The sequence below is a fragment of the Tursiops truncatus genome, chromosome 3 (genome assembly GCF_011762595.2).
Source record: "Tursiops truncatus isolate mTurTru1 chromosome 3, mTurTru1.mat.Y, whole genome shotgun sequence".
NCBI classification, from domain to species: Eukaryota; Metazoa; Chordata; class Mammalia; order Artiodactyla; family Delphinidae; genus Tursiops; species Tursiops truncatus.
Genome location: NC_047036.1, coordinates 153,438,305 through 153,464,201, shown reverse-complemented (window position 1 = coordinate 153,464,201; position 25,897 = coordinate 153,438,305). Strand labels below are relative to the sequence as shown.

Below are 25,897 nucleotides of genomic sequence, written 5' to 3'. Positions count from 1 at the left end.
GCACTGAATCAGCTATGAACAAAACAAACCAAATCAACACTCCAATCAGGGCACAGGTGCCTTTATATAACAGAACCATAGCAGCAGCTCCCTCAACTTGGGTATGTGCTTGAAAATATCCACAAGAAAAAGCTTTTGAAAAAATGGAGCCAAGTCCCAGTTGCAGGAAAACCTTTTGGACCTGGCCCTAGCAGAGTGAAGGAAGGCATCCTGCCTCTGAGGGGAGCTGCTGGCACCAGAACAGTGCTGCGCTGTTCAAGTCCTTCTCAAGAAACTTACGTGTCCTGTATAAGATGGGGATCTGTTCTGTGGAGAGTTTATATTTGCTCCTCACTCCAATGAGCAGGGGGCTGCCTCTCCTGTAGGGACAAGAGGGAATCGAGTTACCCATTGCCTTGACACCCTGGGCCTGGCTGGATGTCCTCTGAGCACTGAAGAGAGGGTCCCCTCATCTAGCCCTCTCCCCAGTGCAAAGTGCTCCCAAGACATGCCAAAGTTTGTCCCAGAATTTATAGAGCCACTAATTATAGACATTTTAGAAAAGTAAAGCTTTACTGCTTCTTCACACTATCTTCTTCTGCAAACTAGTAATAACATGGTAATAGATTTTAAAAGGAGTTTCAAAATTTGATAGGGACCAACTGGCATTTTATAATTCTCTGATTTGAAAGACTTAAATTCCAAATGGTAAATTAGTTCCTGTCCCAGAAAAAAATAAAATCATAATATATTCACATAATTTCCTGCCTAGATACTATGACAGTCTGGTCCACAGGTGCATTCTCAATGGCTCCCCAGTGTCTTCACAATAAAGCCTGCAACCACAGGGCAACCTAGATCCTGCAGAGCTGGGCCTCTGCCCACCTCCCCACTCCCCACCAGCTCTCAAGTATCATAGGGCAGTGTCCCTACAATCTTGTTTGCTCTTGTCACCCATGCCTGGTACACAAAAGGTGTCAGTAAGCACACACTGAGACTAGAAGAGCCTCAAGTCCCACCAGTGCCCCTCCCCATCACCATCCTGGCCTAACTGCAGATCCCTAAAGCGCCACAATCACTCTGGGCTCCTTGTCTTTGCTCACGCTGGTTTCTCTGCCTGCCTTCCCCAGGCTGACACCTGCTTCCCCTTAGGCCCCCCGTGCACTGCCTCCCAACCCCCATCACAGAGCATCACCATCTTCTGCCCTGCTCTGTCCTCCTGCACAACTGTCCAGTCCTTAAGTCAGGGGTCCCCAACCCCTGGGCCACAGTATCGATCCGTGGCCTATTAGGAACCAGGCCACAGAGCAGGAGGTGAGTGGTGGGTGGGCAAGTGAGCGAAGCTTCATCTATATTTACAGCCGCTCCCCATTGCTTGCATTACTGCCTGAGCTCTGCCTCCTGTCAGATCAGCAGTGGCATTAGATTCTCATAGGAGCACAAACCCTACTATGAACTGCACATGCGAGGGATCTAGGTTGCCTGCTCCTTATGAGAATCTAATGCCTGATGATCTGAGGTGGAGCTGAGGCAGTGATGCTAGCACTGGGGAGTGGCTGCAAATACAGATCATCATTAGCAGAGAGGTTTGACTGCACAGAGACTGTAATAAACCAACTGCTAGAGACTCATATCAAAATCCTATTGGTCACACAGAAACGAAGACCCAACACAGCCATAAATAAACAAATAAATTTAAAAAAACAAAACAAAACAAAAAAACCCTATTGGTGACTGGCAAGCGAAAACAAGCTCAGGGCTCCCACTGATTCTGCATTATGGTGAGTTGTATAATTATTTCATTATATATTACAATGTAATAATAATAGAAATAAAATGCACAATAAATGTAATGTGCTTGAGTCATCCCGAAACCATCCCCCCTGCCACTGGTCCGTGGAAAAACTGTCTTCCATGAAACTGGTCCCTGGTGCCAAAAATGTTGGGGACTGCTACCTTAAGGGTAGGACCAGGTTGGGTGTCACTAGGTCCCCAGGGCTCAGCACACAGTAAATACTCAACAAATATTAGTTGGATGGATGGATAGATAGATGGGTAGATAGATGGTCAGATTGATTGATGGATGGATAGACAGATGGATAGATAGATGGACAGATAAATGGGTAGATAGACAAATGAGTGGATGGACAGACGGACAGATGGGTGGATAATCCACCCATCTGAATATAAAATTATAGGATGGCGCTCACATGCCCACTTATGTGAATCCACACATTGCTGGGGGCCACAGGGCTCTAACAGAAGGACATGTGGGCTGACCCAGGCCCTCTCAGCTGATTCCTGGATCACACCTGGCATGAAGGTGATGAAGCCTGAGCTCTTGGCCTTCAAGGCCTCTTCTTTACTGGATTCAAATCAACATTCATTTTTGTTCCTAATTTCATGTTCATAATTTTGCATGCTTTTTCTAAAGGGAATCTCTGAAGTTGACCTGAAACCTGGACCTGCCCTTGCTATACAACTTTATTTTTAGTTTGAATTTGTTGTCAATTTCTAAAAAAAAGTCTAGAGATTTCAAATAAAAATCCAACTTTCTAGTTTCTCTTTAAAAAAATCAGAAGCTCCAGCCACAGAGCTGGTGGGGTACATTCTCTGTGGCTAAGCCACAGTTGTCCCTTAGATAGAGTGAGCACCTTCTGTTTTGCCAGAGGCCCTTGTGCCTCAAGCTAAGTGATTTTATTTTATTTGTTACTGGAAATGTCAATGAGTTCTGCCTCACCTTGTGGCCACGGCTTCTCCGGGGTAGTGGATGCTCTTGAAAACCAATGCAAATGCGCCTTCCTGAAAAGACGGGAAAGGAGAGTGAGGAACAACTTACTCTGGCTAAGCTAGGTTGCTGCAGCTCAGCCCACTACCCCAGACAGCTCTCCCTGGAAGCCTCTTCACTGCGGGCAGTCCTGGGGTCACTCACTCAGGGTGCTGAATGTAGGACAGCTTGCGCAGGGTGATGTCAGGAGGGGAAAGTGAAACAGGCGGTACCACAGTCAAGTATCAAAGACCAGAACTTGTGGATTTCATTGTAAGCAATATAAACCTCCCTGTCCAGGCCCACAAGGAACAGTTCCCAGCTCTGTGATGACCTGGGTGGACTGCTGCAGTTAGAACCTCAGGAAATGAGAACCATAGTCAGGGGTCCTGCCCTGGGCCTCAGGGATGGTGCCTACTCAGGGAGCAATTGTGAGGATTAAAGGGGCTAATCCACGACCTAAGTTTAGCTCAACACACGTTAGTGTCCGGGTTCAAATCATGGCTCCACCCCTTAACTGGGCAATCACTGCAGCCTTCTTTGTGTCTCATGGTGAATGGAAATGAGAATAGTCCTACCTTGTATGGCTTCTGTGAGCTAATGCATTTTAAATGCTTAGAACAGTGCCTGACATATAGAGACACATCAGAAGTATGAGTTGTTACAATTATTCCTATGGCAACGACTGCCATTTGTGCTCTGTGCCTCAGCTTGTTGGTTTGTGCAAACCAGAGTTACAATATAGTTCTCCTAACTCAAGACTCCAAACGCTCTTCCTATTTAAAAGTTCAATGCAAAATTCTCTCCTACATTCTGACCATCCTGTACTAATCATGACCCTACTTGACTTTATGTACAGCCAGCTATAAATCTGGATTTACAAGGTTTGGAAAACTTGGCAGACCTCATGGCCTCATGCTATGGCCAGTTTGCCAACTCAGTAACACAACCAGAGAGACCCCAGGGCCAGCATCTCCAGGTCCCTAAGGGCCTTTCAAACTGCCCAAAATGAAGGGGCTTTAGACAGAACCTGAGGAGCCTGACATTCACCCTGCTGGTTTTGTCAGCAATGAAGTAGGACTAAATAGAAAAACTCTTCCCGTTCTCTGCCAAAAAGAGCCCTGTGTTGCTTCAGATAAATCACTGAAGTTTAAAAGTGCCATCACTGAGAGACATTCCCAAAATTTAAAATTACAAATGGAAAAGAGAAAGTACTATGCTGCAAAACTATATTGGTTTACTGTATATTAGTTATGGGACAGGCTTTTATTTATAAATATGTCCTCTAAATTAAGGTCCCCCAAAATGGGAGTCATAGGGCAAAGGGTTTGACTTACTTTTAAAAAAAGACTGAAAACACCAAAGGGTCATATATTTTAAACCACAGTGTTGTACCCAAAGCAGCCTCTGACCCCAGATGTTCTAGATTCTCGGCCCTGAACAGTCTCCAAGCTGTCTCCATCTCAGGGGAGCTATTGGACAGCTTTGATGCTCAGAAGGATGGATTCTAGTAAGTCTGGAGCCCTCTCCTCCTCCCTCCACCGTCCCATGGCGGGCCTGGGTCTGCTCTACCTCCTCCTCCAACGAGGTGTCTCTCTTGGACAATCCCTCCACAATATGCCTCTTTGCAGGGACCTTGTTCCATGGATCCAGCCCTCCGGGACATCACCAATCTCTTTCTCCCACCTGGATCATTCATTTCAGCACACAGACATGATCTGATATCTCCTACCACAAAAATACAATCCTGCCTCAGAACTGCAACCCTCTCCCTTCACTGGGCCATTTCTTTGCACCCTTCTTCTTCTACAACCAAACTTCTCAAAAGTCCACACCTGCTGTCTTTATTGCCTCTTCCTTCCTTCTAACTCCACTCAGTAAGGACTTGTGGGCATTTCTCCCACATGACGAATAACTGCTTTACTGAAACAGGAGGAAAGACTACAATTCTAAGTCTCCAACATCAGTTAAATTCATCTTGGGTATGTATGCACACAAGTCAACAATGCACACAAGTCAACTGATAAGATGACAACATGAACTGCCACAATCAAGGTCCCTTGTGCAACACACCATTGGTAAAAGCCACAGATCAGAAGGCCTATCACCATTTCAGAGATGTTAAAACAAAGCAAAGCAGTTTCTATTTGATGTTTACTACCAAAACCTCAGAACTTCTCCCAATTCTACAAGGATGTAACATTTTAAGGCCAGGCACTGTAGATGAGCCATCTTTAATCCTCAGGTACTTGGTGCAAGTTTGCCTAATAAATGTTTATAAAAACTGAAGGAATGAAGGGATGATTTAGATAAGTGAGACTTGTAACTCACCAACTGCTGAATGACTCTCTCAACCAGTGTTGAAAATGTAATGTCCTCAGTTTCTCTGTTGTCGAACACATATTTAATCAGCTTGGCGATGGTCTCTGTATCTGTTTCTGACTCAAACTCATAGCCTTTGCTTTCCTGGAATATTTGGTTGGACAGAGTGTCAGATAATGGTTGTTGTGCAATGCTGGCCTGGCCAGCTCCCTCTCCTCCCTTATGATTTGTCCTTGGAGTGACTTAAGGCAAGAACAAGGAAAACGGGGAAGGGATGAGAAATGTTTGCCTGAATCCCACAGCCTAACACAGCTGAGTCATTGTAGTCTTCCCTGAGATCATCCCGCCTCAGAAGCTTGTCCTTGCCATTAATCTGGACATTGCAAAATAACAGCAATCAGAATGATCAAATACATTGAGTCAAATCCACCCACCTCCCAACCAATACCACAACCTCTTCATACCTGAAACTCTCGCCGCCTGCATTCCCACCCCACATTCCATTTGGTGTATGAGTTGGTATGTTATTCCGTGCAGATACTTTAATAAAAAGAAGTTCATGTTCTTTTGATTCTGCTCTGACTCTGCAACGGTCTTTGAGGTAAATGAGAATGCCCTGCTCTCTCCTCCAGCAAGATCTGGGGAGGAGCCTGAGCTGGGGATGAGTTTTGGGTCTAATGTGGTGACGTGGCCAAGAGTGGACCTCAATCAGCTTCTGCCTTTTTTTCTGGAGGGAAATGAGCTGGTTGGAAAGTTTCTGGGAAAGACCAATACCACTTGACTTAGATGTTACCCAGGGGAAGTATCTTACCAGAAATTTCCTCAGGTCTTTGTAATTTGTAATGATCCCATTATGGATGACCACGAATTCTGGAAGAAAAGTTTAGTCAAGAGAGAAATGCTATGAAGAAATGAAGTTCAAGTCAGATGTGAAGAAAGACAATTTGACAGCTTGAAACCTACAAACTCTGCTCATACAGACATTTGTGTTAAGCAAACTGCATTTACAGGGATTAGAGCTGACATCTGCCATGACTGCAATTTAAACCCAAGGAAATAACACATTTCTCTTTTGATAAAAAGCATCCACCAACCTGGCCACGCACTGAGCTCTGACTTGTGGCCTACAGTAGCATGAAATAGGCTTTGGTATTTATGTCAAAAGGGATGATTAACCCTTCATTATCTATTAACTGTCTTCACAACCATCCCGTTCTCCATTGTTTTCATATCTATTGTGACTTTATTTCTTCACATTATTTTCTTAACCCTGTCACATTTTCTTTCATCTCAGCCTATTGTCTTAACTTCTCATCATTAATTTGTTTCCTAGAATCTGTGTTTTCTTTGTGAAAACTTCTTTGTGTAATTTTCATATGCAGTGTAGTTGCTGGGTATAAGTCTTCCTTAAAAGTATGCTCTGGGCTTCCCTGGTGGCACAGTGGTTGAGAGTCCGCCTGCCGATGCAGGGGATGCGGGTTCGTGCCCTGGTCCGGGAAGATCCCACATGCCGCGGAGCAGCTGGGCCTGTGGGCCATGGCTGCTGGGCCTGCGGGTCCGGAGCCTGTGCTCCACAGCGGGAGGGGCTACAACAGTGAGAGGCCCGCGTGCCGCAAAAAAAAAAAGTATGCTCTTCAGATATCACTGATAAGTCGTTGGAGAAATTTTACAAATCTTTTCTTATTTCCCATGTTTTATTTTCAATTACTCATCCTGAGTCACGGCAGGCATTTCCAAATTTGGGTGTGGGGGCAATCTCCTTGGAGCCTAGCTGCTTTGGGGACACAGAATCATTGTCTGCAGTGAAGCGGGGGTTCACCCTATCATCTCAGTGGGCAGGAGGCTGAGGTTGAGGTGGCGACATTTCAGGGCACATGGTCTCGGTACAGTGTGTTACCTCAGCCAACACTGTTGCTCCAGGGACCAGCCTCTGCATCTGGCTTGGGGTTTGGCTGGATGTATATCGTAGGTCCTCAGCACCGTGGGGTCTATTGTCCCCCTCCTGGGTGCAGGGTGCCTGATCCTGTAGTGGGGCGTCTCATGGCTCAGGGCATGGACCAGATGCAAGGAATGGTCCCCAGCAAAGAAACCTCACTACCCAAGTCTCTGACCATGTAGGTGTATGTATAGCCTGGTCCCTGTGCTATCTCTGGCTGCTCTGATGAGAGAGGTGCATGGGGCCCTCCTGTTCTCTCCGGGAGGCTTTCCTTTCCAAATTGGGCAGGGTGAGCTGCCTCCAGGCACTGCAGTGTCCACAGGGGCAAAGGACACTGACCAGGGAGGTGCTGCTCTCTCCTGTGGCCTGACTTCCAAGACAATTAATGGCAGTGAGGCGTGTCAAGTGTTTAGCTAATAGTAAATACCCTACAGCTACTCTTACTCTAATATGAGGCTTGGCAAGAACCTGCATTATGCCACATTCTGGAGTCGGCTTGGGGTGAAGGATCCCAGCTGACTCCAGAAATCACTCTCTCCACCAGACACCCTCTCGCATCATGCCCAGGTGTGGGTCATGGGTGCTTCTGACCTGACCAGGCCCAACCCAGAGTGGAGACCCACTAGAAGGCCCAGTCTCCATCTCATATGCCCATGTGTCCTACTGCCAGAGGCCTGACACCCCTGGGTGCTGACCACAGAGTCCCTGAGAGCTACCAGTGGGAGCTCCAGACCTACCAGTCCTTCCCCCATGAGAGGAGACTGGGACATCATTTAAGAGAACCACCACATAAAGAATTGTCCTGGGGGCTCAGGCAAGTGATGTGGACCCATGAGCTGGGGCTGACATGGTGAGGGGGGGAATTGGGAGAACTGGGTGGCCGTCGTTACAGGGACCAGGATTGGAGCAGGCACCTCAGATGTTAAACAAGATCAGCACTGCCACCTGCCCTGGCTCAGGACCACTCTCTTCAGGGGCAGGGATGGGTATAGCTGGACGAGGAAGGAACCCCAATCTTTCCTCAAGTGCCCAGCCCTCTGGAACACTCTGGTCCCTAACTGAGGAGCAGTGCCCAGGCCTTCAACCCTTTACACCACCAAGTCCCACTCAGGCTGGGTCCCCAGAGCCAAAGGCATTCATGGGAAGTGCCACTGTTTTCCTGTGGATGCCTGCAGGGTCAGCACTACCAGGGTCCAGGTTGAATTTGCCTCCTTTCTAGGGCCCAGTGCCAACAGTTTGGATACTCGGGGAAGACAGGGATGCTGAGAAGCCAGTTGGTGGTGGGTGTGGATCAACCCTGGCACAGGTCAGGGCCAGGCACAACCACTAGGACAGGGGAGCAAGGCTATACTACATACCGTTGCCTTTGTCTGAGCGCTGTGGGTGGCTGTTGACAGCATTGGGAACCCCGTGGGTGGCCCAGCGTGTGTGGGCAATGCCAAAGTGGGTCTCAAACTCCACTTTTAAGTCCATGCTGTCCTGTTCTAGATGAAGGAAAAATAAGTTTGCCGCACTTTAAGCATTGACATGGTACTGTTACATGAGGTGACTTCATTACATGAAGACACATCAGCTACACCAAAAGTACATCCCACCATCAACCACAAAGGCCCCATTCTGGAGAATTCTGCCAGACCCTTGCTTTAGTTAGTACTTATCAGTAATCTAACTCACTTAACTGAAATAAACTTACTTTAAAAAGAAAATTACAGGTCCCTACCATAAATGGAAAAGCAGTATCATTTGCCAGAAACATTAAAATACATAAGTACTAAATATTGGAAAAAAAACTCTCAGCGCACCATCACCTGAAATAAACCATCCCACATTCTGGGAAACAGTTTTGCAACATGGACTTAACCCTCCTATTTTTCCATGCTTGGGTAGGTTAATATTTTTAGTCTCCAATGCTGTTGGAATTAAAGATTTTAAAGTGATCCAGGCTGCGATTATTACTCTGACTTGGAATGTCTTTCACATACTGTAAAGTTCTTCATCAAGAGCCTTGACATTTCCTCTTTTCTTGACTAGCTGGATATGTCTTTCTTTGACTTCGTTATTATTTCCATCGATTGCCACACCTGTAACATAAACATGATTTTTTGTACTGGAATTTAAGTTTTGTCTCCCATGCTTCATTACAGGGAATGACCCTGGGTGAGGGCTATACAGAACTGTGGATTTATTAGTTCTTATTCCCCAGGCTTGCTACCCAGAAGAGAACTAGACAGTGTTAGGATATTGACTTGGAAAGAGGAGGCTGTGACTGTGACAGTGCTAACCAGCAATCAGGGAACATGTGCCTAGAACCCAGGCTGTGGCTGCCTCACCCCGGCTTCTAACCAGGGTAATTCTCGGAGTTTGCCTGCAGGAGAGGTGCCACCACGTCTGCCACCAAAGGCAGTGGGCTCATTTAAGGACATTTGTGCACTTTGCATTCTGCTACTTTAGCTGGCGTTTCCATTGCACTAGTGTTCCTGCAATCTTTCATCTGACTTGCTTTCTATTAAGAATTTATAGGAATATATAATTATCTGGCTCTCCTTTTTCTCCTAAGGCTGCTTAATTAAAAATGGGAAACAGACTAAATATCCACCTGTTATGTGGATGAAGGAGTAAACTCTGAGATAGGCATCCAGTGGAGGACTGTGCAGCCACTTAGAAAGATTATGTTAGGAAGTGTTTAGGATAATGGAAAAAAACAATGTAAGTGCAAGAAGAAGAACACAAAATTACAGAATTGCATAATTATAATTAGATAAAACAATAAATATCTGCATGACACCTCTACCATCCCCAGACCCCAGACAACCACAGGAGGGACACAGATATTGATGGGGGGTGCTTGTGATGGATATTTTTTTACCTTTGTTTTTTCTTTCTACTTTTCTATAGAAATTTTCAAATTTGTTTAATGAACAAGTATTATGTTTATATGGCAGCAGCCTGCAAAGCCTACCTGCTGAGTCATAGCCTCTATACTCAAGCCGCTGCAGTCCCTTGATGAGGGTTTCAAAAATCTCCTTCCTTGTCCGGGGGACTCTGTAGTTCATGTAGGCGAAGATTCCTGTTAAAAGAGGGAAAACCATATGTTTATAAAACACTTGGTTCGTGTTTAGAAGAAAACACTTCTGGGGAAACAGATACCAGTGGAGGCGCATCGCTGAAGGGCTTCCAGGCTGCCTGCAGAGGAAGGTGTGGCCTTCCCCAGACATAATGGAAGAAGAGCAGAACTCCCTTCCTGCTTCTAGAAGGACATTGTATGCAGCCCTCCTGCAGTGACAAAAGGACTCACAAAGCATGTGAAGAACACACTCACACACCATGGCCTTGCCATTCCACTGTGGAGAATTTCTCCTATGGACATACTCGAAGAAGACGCCTTTCATTGTGGCAACATTTATAACAGAAAAGATCAGCAAAACAAAACAACCACCTAGGGCCATCTGGAAGTCCCCGCTATGTGTACTCCTTGGTTTGCACAGAACACACCTGAGAAGAGTCAAAAGGAGGTCACCCCAGCCTCCTGTGACAGGTAGGAACAGGGGCTGGGGCCTTTGCTCCACTTTCCACTTGGCCCTACTGCTTGGAGTATTACCATCAATAAGCACTACTTTTACGACAGCAAGCATAAAATCATCTCTTGGCCTCGTAGAGAATCCTTATCTTCAAGGGAGGCCCACCAGCCTAGAAGATTTTGTTTGGCTTTATTTTCTGCATTCATATATTAAAATAATATTTTCCCAAATAGGAAGAAACAGTCATCATGTTGGTTCTTTCCAAACTCCTCCACTTCCCTGCTTGAGACTACAGACCCTTGGTCTGTCTCTATCCTGCTCTGTGAGTGTCCCATCCCATTACCCCTCTGTCCTTTTGCCCTACACAGGAAAACCTCCCTTCTCAAAGTTCAGCTCCAACCCCACCTCCCAGGGCAGGCTTGTCCAGGCCCTGGCCAGAAGTGTTCACCTGCTCTTACATCCTGAGACATCTACATCCCCTAACAAGGTCACAGGCGTCTTGGCACATGGTCCTTGTTCAATAAATGTATGTGGATAGAATGACCATGAATCTGTATTAAGCAGGGAAGCAACAATATGGATCGTGAAAAGGAACTCATCTTATTGAGAACTCACTATATGCCAGGCACTGGGCTAAGCACTGCTACACAGGTATCAATCAAAGCTTGAAGCAGTCTTAGAGGTTGGACCTGCCATTACCCTCCCCTTACCTTCTGGAACTGGGCCAGAGTCAGGAGTGGAACCAAAGAGACCTGATTTTAGGACTTAAATGATACTAACCTCTGGGCAGCACTGCCTCGGGGATGAATAGGGTTAAAAGAAGGTTTATTTTCTCAATTTTAATTTTTAAATTTTATTATTTTTAAATTTTCTCAACATTTTTCTGGTATGACAGAAAGGTCAGCAAAATTTTAAAATTTCCAGATACCTGTACCTGCACTCCCATGTTCATTGCAGCATTATTTACAATAGCCAAGACATGGAAACAACTTAAGTGTCCACTGATGGATGAATGGATAAAGTAGCCATGGAATATATATGTAGTATTATTTTTATTAATTAATTAATTTTATTTATTTATTTTTGGCTGCATTGGGTCTTTGTTGATGTGCGTGGGCTTTCTCTAGTTGTAGCGAGTGCGGGCTACTCTTGGTTGCAGGCTTCTCATTGCAGTGGCTTCTCTTGTTGTGGAGCACGGGCTCTAGGCGCACAGGCTTCAGTAGTTGTAGCACGTGGGCTCTGGAGCGCAGGCTCAGTAGTTGTGGCACATGGGCTTAGTTGCTCCACAGCATGTGGGATCTTCCTGGACCAGGGCTCAAACCCATGTGCCCTGCATTGGCAGGCAGATTCTTAACCACTGAGCCACCAGGGAAGCCCTATATATGTAATATTAATGGAATATCATCCAGCCATAAAAAAGGAGGAAATCCTGATGTTTGTGACAACATGGACGAATCTTGAGGGCAATACGCTAAGTGAAATAAGTCAGACAGAGAAAGACAAATACTGTATGATCTCACTTTTATATAGAATCTAACCAAAAAACTAACTCATAGATAAAGAAATCAGATTGGTGGTTGCCAGAGATGGGGGATGAGAGGTGAGCGAATTAGGTGAAGGTGGTCAAAAGGTACAAACTTCCAGTTATAAGATAAATTCTGGTGATGTAATGTACAGCACGGTGGCTATAGTTAATATTCTATTGTATATTTGAAAGTTGCTAAGAGAGTAGATCTTAAAAGTTCTCATCACAGTGAAAAACTTTTAACTACGTGAGGTGATGAATGTTAACTAATCTTATTGGGGTAATCATTTTGCAATATGTATATACATATACACATACATATGTAACATATACCAATACATATATACATATACAAATCATTATGTTGTATATCTTAAATTTATACAATGTTATACATCAATTATATCTCAATAAAACTGGGAAAAATATTTGCCAGATATAAACCTTGGAGAGGGCAACCTGCCTGCAGATAACTAAGGGATGATCGTGATTATACAGCAAACCACATGTCATATCTCTGTAATATCTGTAATGACTCTAGGTTATATTCAAGTCAATATAGTATTTTTGAATGAATGATTAACCTAAATGATTTAAATTAAATGATTAAAGCAAATATTATACTCCTAAGCAGTAAGTAGGGTCACATCATAGAAATTTAACTTGCTAAAATTAATCTAGACACAGTCAAAAAATAGGCGATGAGATTATACAGTGCTAAAAATTATATTTTGCATTCTTAGGTACTGTATGCTACTGTACACAGGATATATTTGCACACAAGTATTAAGGGTCAGGGTTTATATTTAAAAACACGCACACTGTGGTTTCTGAGCAGTTACAGATGTTTTCTTTTAAAAATGGCCAAGGATAATTTTGGCAGTCAGCTATTTTTGTCTTCTAGGTCAGGTGAGAAGCGCTTCCCCAGCTTAGCATCTGTGCTTCAAGAGCTCACAATTTACCCTACGCTTCAAACCTAAACACTTCTGGTCAGAGGATGTATTTTTGTCACCTTACATATATATAAAAAAAAAGACAGCTACTTTTTAATGTAAATTTTTTAACAGCTTCATTGGGATACAAGTCACATACCATAATATTATCCCATTTAAAGTGTACAATGCAATGGTTTTTGAGTATATTCACAGAGCTGTGTAGCCATCACCATAATCTATGCTTAGGTAAAACTTTCTATAACATTAATTTTTCTGCAAAAAATCAGGAAGTTCCCTGGAGGGATATGGTCAAATTCCAGTCAATGTAAAGAGCACATAGCTATGGGAGGTGGCTATATGAAGGATGGAGCAACTCACAAACCATTTTTGTAGTCTTTTAAACTGCAAAACTCTCCTGGCACCTTGGGAATTATTCTAGAATTATACCTGCACCCTCACAAAGGGGAGCTAACAGGCATTGCAGATGACACAAAGGCCCATACACCAACTCTTGTTTTTCTTTTGGTGGGGGGGGGGGGGGGCTGGGTGGAGACAATGTATATTTCCAAAAGTCAAATTATTGTCTATTTTTCTCCCATAAGCATGGAATAAAAGATATATATTTTTTTATTCTATTTTGTTCAGTGGCCTTGTCTTCTTTGTTGGCTTTATGCCTTAAAAAAATAATACACAGTTTTATATACAATCTACTGTGTTCTTCAACTTCTTTTTATTTATTTGTTTGGCAAGAATTCATCCTCTTATTCATTCTTTTGAAAATATCTAGAGCCTTTTTCCTACATGGCATTCACTCTGTTATGTCTTACAAATATCAAGGAAAATAAAACATACATGATCCTTATAGTCAGAATGAGAGGTGGTCATCAAACAAATATATGCATAAATTATTTTAAATGTTTTGAATGGAAAAACACCAACTCTTTCAAATCCGAAATTCTTTTACAAGAGCGCGGTATGTTTGCCGATTCTCCCCTGCAATTCCCCGTTCTCTGGGCCAAACTTCACTTCTATGTTTATTTTTTTATTTTTTATTTATTTATTTTTTACATCTTTATTGGAGTATAATTGCTTTACAATGGTGTGTTAGTTTCTGCTTTATAACAAAGTGAATCAGTTATACATATACATATGTTCCCATATCTCTTGCGTCTCCCTCCCTCCCACCCTCCCTATCCCACCCCTCCAGGCGGTCACAAAGCACTGAGCTGATCTCCCTGTGCTATGCAGCTGCTTCCCACTAGCTATCTACATTACGTTTGGTAGTGTATATATGTCCATGCCACTCTCTCGCTTTGTCACAGCTTACCCTTCCCGCTCCCCATATCCTCAAGTCCGTTCTCCAGTAGGTCTGTGTCTTTATTCCTGTCTTACCCCTAGGTTCTTCATGACAGTTTTTTTCTTAAATTCCATATATATGTGTTAGCATACGGTATTTGTCTTTCTCCTTCTGACTTACTTCACTCTGTATGACAGACTCTAGGTCTACCCACCTCATTACAAATAGCTCAATTTTGTTTGTTTTTATGGCTGAGTAATATTCCATTGTATATATGTGCCACATCTTTTTTATCCATTCATCCGATGATGGGCACTTAGGTTGTTTCCATCTCCAGGCTATTGTAAATAAAGCTACAATGAACATTTTGGTACATGACTCTTTTTGAATTATGGTTTTCTCAGGGTATATGCCCAGTAGTGGGATTGCTGGGTCATATGGTAGTTCTATTTGTAGTTTTTTAAGGAACCTCCATACTGTTCTCCATAGTGGCTGTACCTATTCACATTCCCACCAGCAGTGCAAGAGTGTTCCCTTTTCTCCACACCCTCTCCAGCATTTATTGTTTCTAGATTTTTTGATGATGGCCATTCTGACTGGTGTGAGATGATATCTCATTGTAGTTTTGATTTGCATTTCTCTGATGATTAATGATGTTGAGCATTCTTTCATGTGTTTGTTGGCAGTCTGTATATCTTCTTTGGAGAAATGTCTATTTAGGTCTTCTGCCCATTTTTGGATTGGGTTGTTTGTTTTTTTGTTATTGAGCTGCATGAGCTGCTTATAAATTTTGGCGATTAATCCTTTGTCAGTTGCTTCATTTGCAAATATTTTCTCCCATTCTGAGGGTTGTCTTTTGGTCTTGTTTATGGTTTTCTTTGCTGTGCAAAAGCTTTGAAGTTTCATTAGGTACCATTTGTTTATTTTTGTTTTATTTCCATTTCTCTAGGAAGTGGGTCAAAAAGGATTTTGCTGTGATTTATGTCATAGAGTGTTCTGCCTATGTTCTCCTCTAAGAGTTTGATAGTTGGAAACACAAAAGACCCTGAATAGCCAAAGCAACCTTGAGAACGAAAAATGGAGCTGGAGGAATCAGGCTCCCTGACTTCAGACTATACTACAAAGCTACAGTAATCAAGATAGTATGGTACTGGCACAAAAACAGAAATATAGATCAATGGAACAGGATAGAAAGCCCAGAGATAAACCCACGCACATATGGTCACCTTATCTTTGATAAAGGAGGCAGGAATGTACAGTGGAGAAAGGACAGCCTCTTCAATAATTGGTGCTGGGAAAATTGGACTGGTACATGTAAAAGTATGAGATTAGAACACTCCCTAACACCATAGACAAACTTCACTTCTGAACTCACGTCAGGCACTTATGCATCTCTGGCTCTGAGACCCAGAACAGCCCCCTTGGTGGGAGGTGCTGCTGCCAGAGCCCCTGGTGGGCTGGAACTGGCTGGAACGGCTAAAGGGTCCTTGCCATCAGGACCACCAGCTGTGTCCACACCCAGCTGGGAGGCTTGGCAGCCACTCAAGCACCGTTTGGTTGATTACTGTGGTGAGAGGGGCTGCCAAGAAGTGGTTTTCAAGGTCTTTGTGCAAGAAGGCATAAATCTAATTTTTAACATGAAATCTCTTGCATACCAACCTCTTTTCAGTAAATTCTTTTAAGCACTGTCTCTCTCCTCTCTCTTGGCTGAATTCTCCCTGCACACCACCACATGAAAGTGAATAAAGCAGCACCTATACTGTGCTCTTATTATTTAAAAAAATAATGGAATAGAATAAAGCTGCTTTCCCAGGAATTTTGTTTGCTATTCATATCAGAATTCCCTTCTGGAATCCCATTCATCTGCAATAAAAGCTGCAGTGAGAATCCATTTTTTACCTATGAAATCAGTAAAGATCCACCAGTTTGACAACAAGTGAGAGTTTAAATTTGTACACTCTCTTTGGAAGGCAATTTGGCAATCTCTCAAATTAAAATGTACACATCTGTTGCACAAAGCTTCTGCACTTCTAGGAATGTCTCCAACAGATATTTGTGCAGAGATTCAACTGTGCATGCATTAGGATAGTTGCTCAGCGCTGTCTGTGATAGCTGAAGACTGGGGACAGCCTGATGCCTGGCAGGGCCCAGGTAAGTGGTGGCACGGCCACACGTGGCCACTGTAGGGCCACATGCAGGCAGCCCTATACAGAGAACAAGGTGAAGCTGTGTGTTCTCTTGGAAAACAGGCTACATCTCCAAGATGTGTCAAGGGAAAAAAGTGGCCTGCAGAACATCTGTAAATTACCCAAGGTGGGGCAGGGAGACACATAGCGTGTTCCTGGAAGACCCAAGGAGCAGTGGTTGCCACTGACGAGCGTGCTGGACAGAAGGCAGAAACTCCTCTCCCACTGCATGTGTCCCTTTTGTACAGTCAGGATATTTTGCCATGTGCCTGTATGTAGTATGTTACCATGTACCGCTCTATGAATTAGAGAGTGGTGGGTACAGGATTGTCAGCTAGCCCAATCAACTTCACCGTGGCTCCCCAGCTCTGCTCACCTGGAGGGACAACAGCCATGAGAAGGCAGAAAGCAGTCTGAGCACACGGTCCAGTGCGTAAAAAGACAGGGTCAGGGTCACCCCGCCTGGGTTCCTCCTCCCTCGCCTGCTCACTAGTCTGTAACAGCAAGAAGCACAGAGGGTGGCAGCTATGGCCTACCACCTTCGCCAAATATCCATTTCAAATCCCAGCCCACTCCTTGCTTCTGCGTGGCCTGGAGCAAGTCACTGAACTCCCAGTGGAGCGTGGTGATGGCAGCACCTACTTCCTAGGGTTGTTGTGAGAATTCATGGGAGTCTTTGTAAAGCAAGAGGAACAGTGCCTGCTGCATAGTAAGTGTCTGTATCTGTGAAAATGGAGCAGGCAAAGAGCTTCCTCCTCCTGGGGAGCATGCAGCACAAATGCAGGTATGTATACAGCACAGAGGAAGCCCTTGAGAAATTATCATTAAATAAAACCACAAGGAAAATAGTACCAGTTTACTGGTATTTATTTTTGGCTTTCTACTTGGGGAAATGATGATTAAACCAAATGTGTGATCTGGTTACAGATTGATTAAGATGTAAATCATCCCATAAACATTTCTCTGGCCCACAGGGGCTTCATCACTGTGTTGCGTGCTGCGAAGTGCCAAGATAGACCAGTCAGGGGGCCTTGCAAGGCGAGTCATGAGAGAACATGATGCACAGGGACCACCCGACCCCTCAGGAGACTTGCAGGCAGAGAGGCTGAGAGCTGAGAGGTGGGAAAGGGGCAGAAGGCTCCTGGACCGGCTCTCTGCAAAGGTGGCCGACAGCTCACCCACAGGCCTTCTCCTCTCCCGATTTTTAAAAAGTTACATGGCCCTGTTTATTTCCTATATAGCACTTCCCTTCTTGTCTGTTGTCTGACTCCCCACTGGATTGTAACCTTCATGAGGATGGAGACCACACGTGTCTTGTTTATCTGTCTTATTCCTTGCTGTATTCCCAGAACCCAGCACAGAGCCTGGTACATTATAGGTGCTCAGTAACTACTTTTTGAATGAATGAATACATGAATAAATGAATGGATTTGGTGGGGGGCGTTGATCAGAGAAGGTGACCTTTGAGCTGGGCTGGAGACAGCCACCCTCAACCACGGACAAGCAGAGAGAACCCCCAAGTGTAAGCACGAGGGACAGAAAGGCAAGAGAGGTGGGTAGTGCTGAGTCTGGTGTCCCTGAGTGTTAGCTCCTTTCACCAGGGCAGTGAGGCACTGCTCTAAAGGTAACCCTAAGACACTCAAGCACAAAGGCGTATATGCCCCAGCATTACCCACCCCCAACCATCATGCACTGTGAGGACCCTAGGAATAGAGTGGAGAGCCTTCTAGATAAATGAACCAGGTCCTGGGGAAGGATCCCGGAACTCCACTGGGTGGGATTGCAAAGTAAATCACAACCACCACTATCACCACTCATGAAGTCTTTCCATGTGCCAATACTTTCATAACCTCATCTTGTCTAATCCTCACAATGCCTATATCCAGGCTGTGGTTCCCATGGACAGACAGGGCATCTCTGGCTCCAGGTCCAAAGAGTTGAGTAAATCACAACCAGGTCCACCTGATTGCAGGGGGCTCATCACTGCTGCCCCCCAAATTAGCATAAGACCTGTCTTAGAATCCTACTCCAAGGGATGAGAAATAGCTTGCAGAGGGGGCCTGGCCCGTGGGGAGATGCCCATCTGGCCTCTGATGGACACACTCAGAGCTCCCCTGGTGAGGTCCAGGCCATGTTGATACACCCTTCCCTGACCCCTGGGAGGTCACTCCTTCCCCGGGACATTCCTGCTTCTAACTCCACCTTTCTCTTCCCATCTAGGCCCCTCCTCACAGGGCAGAGGCAACCACAGCAAGGCTGGCTCCCACTACACACCTCCCTTGACCAAGAGGGATGGCGAAATACCTCCAAGCTGGTTGGAGAGATGCCCAGCCCTGGGGCAGAGGCTGCCTTGGCCCAACCACTGCAGCTCAGCGTATACCCCTTGCCTACACTGCCATCCTAGCATCCAGAGCTTCGAAACAGCTTTTCAGGGTCCCACTCTTAAAACTGATGGGAAAAGTGAGTGAGAAAAGGTTCCAAAGGTAGAAAAATCCAGATAAATTCAGAGGGACTCCAGAAGAGACTGTAGATGTGATGCAGGATGGACACGAGCCCTTTAAGAAGGGACTGTGGCTCCTTAACCCAGCCCACCTTGGGGGGGTCTGGGAATTCTAATGTTCCCTCCAAATATGGCTTGAGAGATCATGTAGGAACTCAGGACCAAATGCACCACAGAGGTCCATCCATGCAGGTAGGGGAGCTTCGACCTTCAAGTGACAGATAATGACAATGACAAGATGGAGGGGCAATGTTTCTGGATTCCCAGCCAGAACTAGGATCACTGAACTCCTGGAACCTTCTCTACAACCCCTGGGGTGCTCGGGGTATTGGATGGGGGGAGGGATTGTTTGGGGCCTAGAGGATGAGGGAAGAAGGTCTAAGTTTACAGTGGGTGGGCTAGGGTCCACATTATGATTCTGTGGCTATCGTTTTGGAAAACTTCTCCATCTTTCCAAGAATCAGCTTCCCAATGAAAGACATTGTCCTCACTGTGACTGAGGGTGAACAGTCCCAGGCAGAGATACCACCTGTACCTCATACAGAGTAAGGCTCACTCCACTGGAGCTATGTCACCACCCAGCCAGGATGGGACCCTCTCCAGACCAAGGTCACTCTTTCCACCACCATCCAATGCTTCTCAGAATTGAAGAGGTTGACCTCCTTAGTCCGTGAGTCTACTAGAGATTAGGTAATATTCTAAGTCCCAAATTGGAAGACATGGCCAGTTGGATTTATGCCTCATAAAATTCCTGAGTGTGTGTGTGGCATGCCAGGGGAGGCGGGCAGTATACCCTTCCAGGTGAGGCCCCGAGGAAAGGGAGGCCACTGGGCCAGGAGCAAGGGCTGCAAAAGGAGGCTGTGGCCTCTCTGGATGTCCAGGCCTCCCTTGTGCAGACTGGGGAAGGCCACTTTATTCATGAAGTGGGAAGGACAATTTCTGTTGCTTCCTCACAGAAGTAAGAGTAAAGGTGGAGATCGCTCAGCTGGGTCCTCTCACAAAGGCAGAGGAGTCCCCAGGCCTGGCTCAGGGTCAGGAGGGGGTTGGCTCTTCTGGGGACAGCCTTACCCTGTTTCAGGCCTCCTTGGGACTCCAAGGGTTCAAGTTACCACAACACTCTAATCCCTGAGATAACAGGGGACTCTGCTTCCTGCAGTAAATGTGGGCAAGGCATTTTTCTTTTTAATAGAAAATTCCTGGTGTCCCTGTCCCGTTAGGGCTTCACCAAAACAAAGGGGAAGCAACATACAAATACTCTTAATTGTACTTAAAAAAAACTTTCAAGAAAAAAAAAAGAAGTTCAAACTGCCAAATTCAGCTATGAAAAAGCCAGACTTTTTTTTTCCAGTGAAATATTTCCTTTGAAAATTAAAAAGAGGCAGATGACTAGATTAAATTACTTGGCTTTGCACCTAATGAATCTTCAGAACTTTCTCCCAAGAGTGTTTGTAACCTCAAGTTACTACTCCTTTATAAGCAAATTTTGCTAAATATAAAAATAACTCCTCAATTTAAAAGCACTATTTACTAATCTTATATCACAAAATGTCCAGAAGGTTTCTCAGAACTCGGGAAACCCCTGATGAATAAGACTGATGGGGAAATGGCATGATGATGCGGCGGGGGGAGAAGGAGGATGTGGAGGAGGGTGGAGGCCATGCTGAGCCCCTGCCTGGCTGGCCGCCCAGCTGGCCTCTCTGCAGCCCTCCAGAGAGTGCCATAAAAGTCCCATAAGTAGGGGCAGGGGTGTTAAAGAGCTGCTAAGACTGGCTCCGAAGAGCCAACTGTGTGCATCTCTTCCCAACTCCATGCGCAAGGACCTCATGCTGGTGACCTGAAATTAGCCACCGTGAGAGCATTCACACCATAGAAACTGGCAAACCAAAGAGCCGGTTGTTAAACATTTATCTGCACACTACTGTGTAGGGGGCTCTGTTTCTCAAGGCTCCTATGGCTTGGAGAGGCAACAAGCTAGGCGTCCTGACCCCAGAGTCTGTGCCCCATCAACTCCAGTCCAGTCTCTTCTGAGGCATCCATCCATGAACTGAACTGTTATAAGGAGGAAGGGAGTGTCAAATATGACAGGGTTCTGAGAGCCAAAAGAAGTTTGGGACAAAAGGATGAGCTTTCCCGAGCCAAGTAATCTCCCTGGATTGCTGTTTCCTCACCTAAGACGAGAGGCAAGCGAGTCCCCGTAAGCATTTGACAAGTTCTCCTGAAAGACTGCTGTGCAGTAAACACACTGTGTGTGGGTGCGGGTGTGTGTCCTGGCCCCTCTTGATTCTGGGGAATAAAACCATGCCTGTTTCTTGCAGAGAAGAGATGAGTGGGAAGGGTATCATGTACACACATGGAAAGCAAGATGCAAGATATTTATATGACATGGGAACTGACTTTTAGAGAAAGTATGAACACTATTTGGTCCATCTGGGTGTGTGGCATGATGCCAGTGAAGGAAGGGGTATTTAACTGATGCCTACATTCACCTTCTGACTGGGACCAGAGGAGTTGGGTGTGTGTGGTGCAGATGCTGGTAGCCCTCTGGTCAACATTCTTGTAGCCATCTGGGATTGGCAACACTGGACTATTCTTGCAGAAGGCATCTGAAAGCAAGAACCCAACTGTAGCAGGATGAATAATCGTCCTCAAAAATATTAGGTCTTAACTCCTAGAATCTATCTGTAAATGGAAAAGCGTCTTTATAGATGTGATTAAGTTAAGGATCTTGATATGGGAGATTATTCTAAATTATACAGATGGGCCCTAAATGAAATCACAAGTGTCCTTATAAAAGGGAAGCAGAAGGAGATTTAATATGGAAGAGGAGAAAGTGATGTTACCATGGAAGAGGAGACTGGAATGAGTAGCCACAAGCCAAAGAATGCCAGCAACCACCAGAAGCTGGAAGAGTCAAGGAACAGATTCTCCCCTAGAGCTTCTGGAGGAAGTGGGGCCCTGTTGGCACCTCCATTTTGGCCCAGTAAAACTGATTGTTGGACAACTAGTCTTCAGAACTGTGAGAAAATAGATTTATGTTGTTTTAAATCAGCAAGTTCGTGGCAATTTGTTACAGCAGTCAGAGGAGCTAATACAAAAGATGATGAATTCAAGGCAAGGGCTTTACCTTCAACAAAAACTAAGAATTTTTTCTTCTTCAAGTCTTTTTTTCCCACCTCATAGATGACTAAGTGTAGTAATGAAGGACAGGGAAGATTTAAGAATTCATAGACGGGACATGCAATCCTTTTTGTCACATCCCCAAGCACGCATGCCGCCATGCCCTTCCATATGCTGTGCCCTCAGCCTGGCACACCTATCACCCTCTTCTCTCTGTAGAGCTCATACTTGAAATCAGGCCTGTGACACTGTCCCAGGTCCCTCTCTCTCTTCTGGGGAAAGTCAGTGTCTCTGCTTCCACTGTGCTGGGGTCCCAACCTCAGACTGCATGGGGGCCATCAGGTACCATCAGTGAGTGGGGCAGCTGGGTCAGGGTGGGAGAAATGGGGAGCTTGCACCTGTCATCCCAGGGATCACTGTAAACTATTCAGAAACATGGACTCAGAGTTGCTCATCTTCGATTTTTTCAAGAGAAGTCAAAATCCTACCTATTTAATGTGAAATCTCCCAATTGTGTTATTTGGTAACTACAATAATTTAAAAAAAAAAAAAAGTTTAAATTCTGTGCACCAAACAGAAAGGTGTCTGGCTGCCGGTTTGATATGGGGCTGCCAGGCTGCAGCTCGTGCCCTAGGTCTTCCCTCTATGGCAACATTTACCTCATGCGTTACTCTATCCCTGGTCAGCCTCTGGACTGCCCCTCCAACTACCTGCCCCTTCTCTGAGGGGAGGACCATGCCCACAGAGCCCCAGGGCCTGGAAAACAGGGCCTCTCCAGGAGCAGTTATTCTCTAGAGTGGGGAAAGTAGGGAGGGAGAGGGAATATAGTAACATTTTCATCAGCAGAAAGTCAGCAAAATGCCAGCAATTCCCAGATGTCAACAAAACCACCCATGAGTACCTATGTGTTGCTTCAGATAAACTCTCAGTTCATTAAAACTTTGAGGGTGATCTGCTTAGTGTGTGGAGGATCAACTAGAACTGGGTCCAGCTTCCTGTGGGAGAAGCAGCAAAGACAAGGGAGAGCAGGAGGCACTGTGAGCCCGGTCATCAGGAACTGATAAGGAAAGGCCTTTAGCTCAACCCCTGCTGACCACTGCGGAACCAGCCCCAGAGATCTGAGCTCTGAGGTGGCTTCAAGCCCAGCAGGGCTACAGCCAGTCCAGAGAAAAGACCTAAAACAACTGCTCAGACAAAGGTATGCACAGACCTCTCTGGGCCTCAATTTCCCCAAATGTAAAGTGAAGAGGTAAGTGGTTTATTCCAGGAGCACCTTCACAATTTTTGTACTATCCTTGTACCAAAAGCACAATCATTTCTTTAATATTTTTCTATAAAACTGACCAAAGTTTTTAAAACTTAAATAAATTCATTACAAAAGAAAACAAACATAAAGGAAAACTAGTATCACTTGCCATATATACACAGATCATAATCCAAAAAAAAAAAAAAAAAAACCCACAAACAAACTACACCAATGGGTTCAATTTTAGCCATCTGCTGCTCTGAGCTCTGAGCCCAGGACAGCTTCCTCCGTGCAAGGGGTGCTCCAGCAAGTGTCAGAAAGATGTTAAAGGCACATTAGCACCCAGCTGAGACTTTCTCTTGGCTACTTGAAAAGGAAATAACTTTCCCATGCAGGAATTCCACAAGACTCCCAGACTTCACTGAGGACTGGAGGGTGGGGTGTGCCAGCAGGGAGCCCTGTTGGGAGGACACAGGTAGTTACAAACCAAAGCTCATCCTTTCCCTAGGGGCCAAAAACACAGCAGCCCTTTAAGAAAGCGGAACAAACTCAGAATTGAGAGTCTGAGCGCCCCCAGGCTCAGAAGGACAACAGAGAAAGGTGGGTATACATAGGAAGCAGGATGGCTAGGGTGGTGGTAGGGGCGGAGGGCATCTGAGAGGAGGAGGGAGGGAAGCTGCTCATGCTGGAGGGGCAGACCCAGTGGGAGGGTCTTGGTGCACCAGTCTGGCTCTAAGACCACCAGGTGGCCAAGGGCCTTGAATGCCACACTAAGGAGTTTGGAACCCAAAGCTTCTTGGCAAAATTGCCACCTTTGCCTTATCTCTCTCCCCAGGAATGCCTACCGGCAGCCCTATATGTACATTACCAATGACACTCAGGAGTACTGACATTTTTGCTGAGGGTTCAGGAATTTAAATTGATGTCTGCTTGGCCTGGGGAAGGCTGCACCCCAAAAGTCAGCTGCCTGCTCCTTGGTCAGTCTGTCCTTTTTCACTTTTTCAGGAGCGCCTGGCCTCAGAAACAAGGCCTGTACAGACCTTGGCCCACGGCTCACTGCTGGCACACCCGACCCCAGCAGCCCTGAGCACGGTCAGACAGAGGCCTTTCATGGCTTCAAAAGTTCCACCAGGTCCTCCAGCCACAGGAGGCTGGAATGGGAAACTGAATCCCACTCAAGGAAAAAAAAAAAAAAAAATGCACAGTGACCTTTTGTCCCAGCAGAAGTTCTCGGCCCTCTCCCCAGCCAGCGGAGGCGGTCCAGCAAGGAGAGTAAGGAATTGCAGATGTGCGCGCAGGGCCGGGCCGCCCTCCCCACCGTCCCGCAGCCTTGAGGGACCGCGCCCAGTCACCGCGGTATTCGAGACGCCGGGGCCCGACCCCGCTCCCAGTCCAGGGCTCCCTCTCCCAGATTCCGCCCGAAGCTCGGCGGTAGGTGCTGCTTCTTCCCCGCGCCTCGCCGAGAGCTCTTTCCAGCGAAGAGGCGGCAATCCGGAATCAACCCTTCTAGGGACAAGAAGTTCATTTTGGGACGCGAAGAGGACGCACAGGCCCTTCCCGAGCGCACGAGGGGCTGCTCTCGACACCACGGGGACGGTGCAGGTGTGGTCGCCTCTCATCGGTGTTCACGATGGGCTAAGAGCCGCGTTGGGCACCCCGCGCCCGGGATGCGCGCTAGCTTGCGCCTGGCCGCCTTGTGGGCGACTTGGGGGCGCTTTCCTCACTGGACATGGGGTGCGGACACACCTCTGTGTTTCGAGGGTCCAGGCCTAGGAGAGGACCAACTCCCTCCCCTCTGTGCGTTCGAGAACGGGGTTGAGCACCCTCCCCTTCACCCCTCCTTGGGACACCCACTCGGCGGCCGGGGCAAGGGGAAGCAGGCCCAGTCCGTGAAAGCCCCTCTGTCGGGGACCAGGGCAAATCGACGCCCCCATCTCGCGCCGTCTCCAGTCCCCAGGGCCCGGCTCTTGGGCCCAGGCTCTGAGAGGCCGGGGCGCCGGAACCCGCGGCCGCCACGGAGGGGGCCGCAGGTGGGCGCTGCACTCACCACACATCTTGGCCGCTCCTCACACCCTTCCCAGCTCTGGGCCTCTACTCTCAGCTGACACTGCACAGCCCCGTGCGCACCTCGCGCTCCTGGACTCTAGCTCCCGCCGCTCGGCCTCTGGCCCTTATAGCTCAGAGCCCTCCTCCAGGGGCGGGGTCGAGGCGTGGCCTCCTCCCGCCTGCCCGCTTCCCATTGGCCCCCGGTTGTCGTGACAACGGCGGGCACTTGGCCCCCAGGAGTCTGGGCAGCGGGCTAGGGGCGGCTCCCAGGCGCAAGTCCCGGCTGTAGCACGTGGGCGTCCGGCGTTAGATTCTGGAAACGGGCCGGTGGGGGCAGCACGCTTCCTGAGTTCAGACCCAGACTCAACCAGTGAGTAGACGTGGGACCTTGGGCAGGGGACTGAATCGCTCTGCGCTTCAGCCTTCCTGTCTGTAGAATAGGGATAACAATGGAACCTACCTCCCGGGTCGTAATGTTGTTTAAGGCAGTCTGTGTAAGTCACAGAGTACAATGTCGGGCATA

General features: G+C 46.4%; 1 protein-coding gene across 1 annotated transcript in view; it reads right to left on the bottom strand.

The window, feature by feature from the left end:
* Nucleotides 1–25,502, bottom strand: part of GFPT2 (glutamine-fructose-6-phosphate transaminase 2) — a 45,602-nt gene extending 20,100 nt beyond the window's left edge. Inside the window, exons 1-8 of the mRNA XM_019937449.3 lie at nucleotides 25,376–25,502; nucleotides 9,964–10,071; nucleotides 8,987–9,085; nucleotides 8,363–8,488; nucleotides 5,880–5,938; nucleotides 5,078–5,212; nucleotides 2,720–2,781; nucleotides 280–359 (exon numbers count right to left, since the gene is read on the bottom strand). Of these exons, the coding sequence (XP_019793008.1) occupies nucleotides 280–359; nucleotides 2,720–2,781; nucleotides 5,078–5,212; nucleotides 5,880–5,938; nucleotides 8,363–8,488; nucleotides 8,987–9,085; nucleotides 9,964–10,071; nucleotides 25,376–25,382 (676 nt within the window). The 5' untranslated portion in view covers nucleotides 25,383–25,502. The remainder of the gene's footprint in view (nucleotides 1–279; nucleotides 360–2,719; nucleotides 2,782–5,077; nucleotides 5,213–5,879; nucleotides 5,939–8,362; nucleotides 8,489–8,986; nucleotides 9,086–9,963; nucleotides 10,072–25,375) is intronic.
* Between the last annotated feature and the right edge of the window lie 395 nt (nucleotides 25,503–25,897).